Source organism: Alligator sinensis, unplaced genomic scaffold (assembly GCF_000455745.1).
Source record: "Alligator sinensis unplaced genomic scaffold, ASM45574v1 scaffold913_1, whole genome shotgun sequence".
NCBI lineage: Eukaryota > Metazoa > Chordata > Crocodylia > Alligatoridae > Alligator > Alligator sinensis.
The window spans coordinates 839,931-848,068 of NW_005842501.1; the positions used below are offsets into that span (position 1 = coordinate 839,931).

At 41.3% G+C, this 8,138-nt stretch overlaps 1 protein-coding gene across 4 annotated transcripts in view; it reads left to right on the plus strand.

Moving 5' to 3' along the window:
• Nucleotides 1–8,138, plus strand: part of THSD4 (thrombospondin type 1 domain containing 4) — a 675,583-nt gene that overhangs the window by 585,926 nt on the left and 81,519 nt on the right. For all 4 annotated transcript variants that reach the window (XM_025213010.1, XM_025213011.1, XM_025213012.1 and 1 more), the window contains one exon: nucleotides 4,673–4,848. In XM_025213010.1, the coding sequence (XP_025068795.1) occupies nucleotides 4,673–4,848 (176 nt within the window). The remainder of the gene's footprint in view (nucleotides 1–4,672; nucleotides 4,849–8,138) is intronic.

Here is an 8,138-nt window from a genome sequence, read left to right on the forward strand (position 1 = left end):
GCTGAGCCTGTCCAGGTCAGCCTGGATCACCCTTCTGTCTTCAGGGGTGGATGCTTTGCCCTAAAGTTTGGTGTCATCGGCGAACTTGGCCAGTCCACTTCTGACTCCAATGTCCACATCATTAATGAAGATGTTGAACAATATGGGTCCAAGGACAGAGTCTTGGGGGACCCCACTAGTCACAGGGCACCATGATGATTGACTTCTGTCAATTACCACCCTCTGGGTCTGACCGTGGAGCCAATTTCCCAGCCAGCGGATTGTGGTGGACCCAAGGCCACAATTGGCCAGTACCGCCAAGAGGCGATCATGGGATACCAGATCGAAGGCTTTTTTGAAGTCAAGATATATGACATCAATCTCTTCTCCCTTGCCCAGGTGATAGGTCACCTGGTCATAGAAGGAAATGAGTTTGGTCAAGCAAGACCTACCTGAAACAAACCTGTGCTGGCTATCCCTCAGGATGTTGGCGTCAGCTAGTCCATTAAGGATGGCCTCTTTAATAAACTTTTCTAAGATCTTCCCTGGGATAGAGGTCAGGCTGATGGGCCTGTAGTTTGCCGGATCCACTTTTCTCCCTTTCTTGAAGATAGGCACCACATTGGCCTTTACACATGTAAAAATGCCCTATGTCTTTCTCTGTGATGTCACATTGGTGTTCACTCACTCTTTCACTGTAAACATCACTCCATCTGTCCAGTGTCTATCCAGAATTTCTAATGAAAGTTTGTGCTAGCTATATCTCTAGTTAGTCTATAAGGTACAAATCTACCCTGCCTTTCATTAAAGCCACCCAAAGTTTTGCAGTGTACTCAGAGCTATGAGCAAGACAAAACCAAAGTAGAACTCTTCTAATTTTGTAATAAGGCCACTTAGCATAATGCTTTGTTGAGAACACTGTAGAACTGCTCCCTTCTACCACCTCTCCAAGAGGAACACCAGGAAGAATATCTCCATCATCTCTCAGATGCAAAATGAATGCATGCTCACTACTACTTTTTTCTCTAGGGAGAAACTTAGTCCTCTTTAGGCCCATCTACGCTAGAATTTAGAAGTGCAGTAGACTAATTCAAATGCACATTAGCACATCACAGCAAAAGCCGTGCTAATGCACAGTAGAATTAGTTTACTGCACATTAGCATCACATTAAAAAAAGTATGTTGGCAATACTGTGCAATAGCACTGATTACAACACATTAAGTTAGTACTTATTATTACAGGTATTAAGCTTAATGCACCATAATTATGCACCGTGCTGTGGCGTTTTTTCATGCACATGTAGAGGCTGTCCCAGCTGGCTAGAGTACAAGGGTGCTTCAAGTGCTTGGCCTGCCTGTCAGGTAGCTCCTCACTGGAGCACCCTCGTGCCCCATCCACCCCCTCTTAGCCACATCAGAGCAGCTCTGGGCTGGCAAACTAACCTCCCAGCTCCCGTGCCATCCAGGGCTGCTCCAGCCTGGCTCAACGTGCTGCAGACCCAGGCACTTGTTCAAACGGCACACCTGAGAACAATAAACTTCTGCGCAATACGCGCTGGAGTTTATTGCTGCATGCTAATAGCATGTGTACATACCCCTCGTGTGGTGTCAGAAAACACCACTGGAAGTTGTACGTGAGGGCTTTGTCATCATTTCAGACCTTGCTAATCCCAGTCCATTTTGGAGGACGATTTGCCTGGGAGGAACAGAGGTAATTTTATGTTTCCTTGAGATTAGGGTCTACATCTATGGTCAACCTCAATATGGGCTTTACAAAGTGAAAGAATTATAAATACAATCTCTTTTCATTAAGATGGCCTTAAGTAGACACTTTAACACTTACTACATTCGTTTGCCATCTCACTTTTGCAGCAGGCATTTCTTTCATTAAACAACATATATATAATTTATTGTTTGCAGGAGAGGGACCCTAATAAGTTAAACAAGGGAGGGCAATCTCTTTGGCAGTTGTGTCATAACTCAAGCCCTGCACCCTTCCCAAGGGCCACTCCAATTCCCTTTGCTTCCCCAAGCTATTGCTTTGCTTTCTGTCCCCTGCCCAATCTGTCACGTATCACATACACAGGTTGCATGTGCTGCTTGTAGCACATGTGGTGTGGGTTGGCCACTTCTGGTCAAAATCTTATATACACAGTTTATGTCATTTTAAACCTGTTAAATTTAGCTGGAGTTATACCTGGTTACCTCAGATACATTCTGATCATGTTGGAAAATATTTTATGTGAGCAAATCACTCACTCACTCATAAGTGTCTCATAGTTTGTTCTTCAGTTTATTTGGTAAGTGTGTTTGCAAATTTGCAGAACCAACAGCATCTGGAGCACTACGACTACATAAGTTTATTACTGGAAGGATTGCTAAGCCCTGTGAAATTGGAATGCCCCCTGGTATGTAGGTAGATTAGAGTCTCCTATGTGATAGCATTTATTACTGTGATATCAGCCCAGCTATTGATACAGCCTTATTACCATTTATTCTGCCTCTAATATTCTTAGTTAGGAAACAGTGAATGCATCTACATGAGACTGTGGAGTTGCCTAATTAGGTCTTCAGTAAAGTCTCAATGCCTACACATGCAGCCCTATTAGGCTTCAGGAAACTAATTAACTCCTCTGTAGGTTAGTACTTGTAAACACAAGTACTGTTCTACAACAGCATTATTTAATGCATAGCAATGCACATGTAGACACTGACGGGGCTGGCTGGGCATGAGGGTGCTTCAGGGCGGGGGCTGCCTGTTGGCTAGCCCTGCACTGGAGCAGCCTTTTGCCCCAGCCAGCCCATATGCAGCTGAGTTGGGTCAGAGCACCTCAGGCTGACCTGCCCAGGCAACCTGCCAGCTGGGGCTGCTCTGACCCAGCTCAGTGTGCTGCGGTCCTGGGTGTATGTGTAAACGCAGCGCTGGAGCACTAATATGCACTGGAGTTTATCATGTCCATTAATTTCACATGTAGATGTGTCTGTGTCTCTGAGATGAGGGGCAGTATAGGTATCTACCCACCTACATTCATTTTTTATTTACCTTTGTCATGTTCCCTTGTACTTCTCTCCTTTGTAGGGTAATCAATCCTAATCTTTTCAGTCTCTCAAAAATATTTTTCCAAACCTTGGATCACTTTATTGCTGTTTTCTGAACTCCTTTTCTGCAGTATCCTTTTTGAGATGAGGCAATTGGTGTTGTGCATAGTATTCTAGAGGCTGCATCATTTATGTATATAATTCTGTGCTCTGTTCCATTCCTTATGTCCCAACTTTCCTTATGACCACAATTTTGCACTGAGCAGAGGTTTTCATTGAGCTACCTACAGTATGATCCAGATGCCTTTCTTGATTTGATACAGTTAATTTAGAACCTTGTAAGGTATTTAGACTGTTGTAATAGTATCAATGTTCTCTCTTCCCATCTGCATTAGTTTATATAGAATGCTTAAATACCTTTGTGTAAAACAGAGAATGTTGCTGTCAGTTACTACTGCTGCAAAGGAAATCTTTGAAGTATCTGGTTCTTCCTCCAAGAGAGGCTTTATAAATGATAATCAGCACCTTGATTTTTTTCCTTTCATTTTTTTCAGAAATGAACTTCTAGGCAGGACAGAGTATAGGGTATCATAGAACCACATTGTTTTTGTGAGTATTTATCCAAAAAGTGGGCAGCTTTCTACAATTAATATAAGGCACGCTGTGCGTAGAATCTATGTGTATGTACAGTGCTTTGCACTATGGAACCCCACTTTTATTTGGATACCTAGACACTATTGTAGAACATAAGTTATAATAGTAATAATATTTAATTAGGTATTGTATACACATGTAATCACAGTTTCTGTCTACAAGAGTTTACAATCCAGGTAGACCAGACAGTGAAAAAAGAAACTTATCTTCATTTCTAGATAGAGGACAGAGGACACTTACAGAAAGAGTAAGTGACTTACCAAAGTCACAGAAACAAAATCTCTCACAAATGGATCCTAAACCCTGCCTACTCTCTTACTCTGCAAGCCACTTTTCACTATGCTAGATGTCCCACTGGTGTTTTGAGACACCGTTCATTCCAAATGGCTTTACGGATCAGGACTTTGCAGCTGTTCTGGCAAAATGTGTTTTCTGTAAAGGATAATAGAAAATTTGCCAAATGGTTGAATGAAGAATAATAACTGGAACACTTGGCAACCGCAAGCCAATGTGCACACTGGTTTATGAATTGTGCTCTTGGTGTTTCTGTGTAGCAGATGTAGTGATTACCACTTTGGTGTTTCACTGTATTCAAACCACGAAATAAAGACTCACAGGAATGCATAAGGAAATTTAGGAACCACTTCCTTTTTATCCAGGTGTATTCTTTGTACCCATCTAGCTGTCTGAAACAAAGAATCACATGACAGCCTATGAAAAAACATTAAGAAAAGTTATCTAGTCTATTTGTATACTTTTTTCTTCCTACAGAATACTAATTCATGCATTCACTTAAGGGTTTGGTTTTTGAGGTCATTTTTTTCTGCACCAGTAACAATACCTTCTGCATTATTTTGAGCCAGCCATGCTGCTTCATTCCAGCATAATCCAGTTACCTGAATTTGTTTTGAGTACATGTATAGCAGATTGGGCACTGGTATGCCAAGATGATTTCATCTGATCTGCATTTGTATGTGTTTGTCCTCCCTCCTCTCAACAGCACTTCGGAGTCGATCAGGACGGTCTATCATCAATGGAAACTGGGCAATTGATCGACCAGGGAGATATGAAGGAGGCGGGACAATGTTCACATATAAACGCCCAAATGAAATCTCTAGCACTGCGGGGGAGTCATTTTTAGCAGATGGTCCAACAAACGAGATCCTGGATGTCTATGTAAGTTGCTCTAATTCAGATTAACCTTCCTGATGGAAAATGAGAGTCGTGTACTTTGTTCACACAGCACACTAAATATAAGCAGTAAGACCAAATAAATACATGTATTCTATTTACTCCTTATAACTAGCAGCGTTTTAGATATTATACTATCCTCTGCAGTTGCAGTTACCCCAAATTGTAGGAAATCTAAACAGTAACAGATGTTACCCCCAGAGTTTACTAATCAGTAAAACCAATTTTTATTTGTTGAGCAAAATCAGAGGCAAAGCATTCACTATTCCTTACTTCATGTGAACAGGTTTGCTTCCAGACACTTTCCTAATTAAGCTAATTTGGCACAATTTAGTTTTATAGTGAACTGAACCAAATGTCTGAAGCAGGACAGGACCTCTTACAGAGTCGAGCAGTCTTGCTCCTACATTTTTTAGAAAATATACCAGTAAAAGCTGTAGTATGCATGAGACAAAACATGGGTTTAATAGAAAGCCTCACTAGGAAGTCCTGAACAACAGACACTCAATAAAGCAACTGAGGAACTGAACTGTGGCCAGAGGGAAGCAAAACCACTGATTCCCTTTTTAGCAGGGTTTTGCTCAGTTTTCACTATTGTGCAATATTGAGATAAAAGTACAATTGTGGATTGTTATAGCTTTCTGAAATATAAATTGGAGATATCAAGATTTTCATTCAGACAGAACATCTTACTTACAAGATAGAGTATGCTGTAGGTACCCTCTGGTAGTAATATTGACTGACCAGGATTTTGTTTCCATTAAGCTAATCTGGTGCTGACAAATATAAGTAACAGTAATAAGTAATGTTTTATTATTAAATTGCTTTAACAAGGTACAGCTTGGGATACGTGGAGTGATAAGCTTGTTGTGAAACTTTTAATGATCAGATAAATGGGGTTCTGACTATCCAGGCCTCAGACTGCATAGTACCAAAGTAGCACATTGTGTGCCCTCACACAAAGAATAAGTGGGGATGTTAACTGAAGTGCTGTGAAGGTTTTATTGCCATGAAATTAATGTCTAATCTATGATGACCACATAACCCATGTGGAGATGAGGAGCAATGAGTGAATAATGCAGGTGTTCCCAAATAAGTGTCACTAGAATTTTAGAGAAACTTAAACTGACCATGAAATGAGTAATATAATGCATTCTTATTTTTACAGCTTGTCCTATTATGTGGTGGTTTGTTCAGCTACTATTATTTATTGATTTGGTCTATGACTGTTTTATTTCTCTCCTTATTTTTTACCATGAAAACGGAAAAAACTTTCATGGATTCGGGCAGTGCTTAGTGAACTGAATTGTGAATTATTGCTGTGGGGCCTGGCACTCTCCCACTTACTGTGCTCTTTGTTGCATTTGTTGAACAGTGGAATTTCTTTTAAGATGGCTGATAGCTTAACAAGCTTACTAGTGCAGTGAGGGAGGGCTGCTTGTGGTGGTTGCTCTAAAATGGGAACAGGAGCTTACCATCTGAACAAAAAAGAAGGACCTTTTTAGTAGAACAACCTATCTGTTATAAGTTAGGACTTTCTAGTTATCCTGGATATAAACCAACTGCGAACTCCTCAACTACCTGAATCTTAGTCTTTTGTCTTTTGGGTTCCTGAATCTTGAAATTTTCTTTAGCTACAAACACTGGGTTCTTCAGATTTTTATACTGTCCATAAAGCAAAAGCAGGGTTATGCAAATGATAATTCCAGCTGTGTTTATCCTTTTTTTTTAGTTGATTATGTTTTTCTTTCACTCTCCAATTGCTTAGGCAAAAGCTCTCTAGTTAACTCATAGCAGATTTTAAACAGAGATAAAGAACTGAGACTTAAAGCTCTGTGATTTTACAGGTAAAGTAGGGTTACTATACATCTGGGTTTTCCCAGACATGTCCCCATCTCCATCTAGGCATTTTTTTTAAATATCAGCAAATGTCCAGGGTTTTGCTCTGCCTCTGCTTTCCCGGCACTTGCTGGCTGACCCCAGCAAGAAGCTGCTTGGGGGAGGGGGGCAGGCCAATTGGAGGCTGGAGCATCACATGGTCTGCACACTGGCCCTGGCAGCTGCAGGCAGGTAAGTGTGTGTGTGTGTGTGTGTGTGTGTGTGTGTGCGCGTGCCTGCCAGCAGTAGGGCTGCAGCAGAGTGGAGAGGCAGGGGAAGGGAGTCGGGGAATTCCTCGGGGGCAGCAGGGTTGGGAGGGGCATGGGGCAAGGAGTTAGGGATACCAGCAGGGCTGGGGGGGGGGCAGGGGGTTGGGAGTGAGGTGTATCATCAGGGTTGGGAGGGCTGCAGGTTGGGAGTGAGGGGCAGAGCATGGGCATATCACTGCCCACCCCAATCACATACTCCCTCCCCCTATCCCACATCCCCTAGATGTCTTTTGTTTTGAAACTGGTAATATGGTAACCCTAGATAAAGTAGTAATTGGACAAATACAACAATGTTAGTTTTTATAACAAAACTGTTCTGCAGCTCCAGTTAATGCCATTGAGGCACATTATGATCAGAACTACAGAAGTTTCAGAGGAAATCTATGACAGTATCTAAGGTGGATCCCAGGTGCAGGGGAGGGGGGAGTGCAATGGTGCATTTTCACCCCCCATTTGATTCTTTCTTCATCAAAGTTTAAAACCAAGTGCCTGGCAATGGCAGCAGCATTTGGGCATGGAGGGAGTCAGTTGACACCATGGCTCATTATAATCTACCTGATTCCTTCTGGGTGTTCAGTCTCTCTCTCCTTTTTAATGGCCTTGATGTTCCATTAATCAAGCTATCCTTTCTTCTGCAACTCTGCGCTCTGTTAGCTGTTCCTGGTAATGTAGCTCCTATTTCACAGCCTTGCCAACTGTTTTTAACTGTAGCTAAAAATATTATCTTAGGTATGGAAACAACTCAAGTAAAAATGAACTCGGGTGTGGAAATAACTTTCAGTGAAGGATTGGATGTACTGTCAAGATGCTCAAGAAGGCTAGACTTTGTTTTATGAATCTGAAAAAAGAGATGTATATTTAATTCCAATGACTACAGGACTAATGAAACAACATATTTTGGTTAATTTTTTGCCTAGTTCATTGGGTTTTTTATACATAAAATATAATATATATAGCAAATTAATGCACATTCCAATAAAGCTATCTTTGGTCTTGTTTCAGTCTTGCACTGAATAAGATAGCCCTAGGGCCCTGGATTGTTAGTAAAGCTATTAGTTTCTTTTTAATGGGAGGGAAATATGTAATATGTATTATAAAATATATGTGATGAGGCACTACACCATCTGT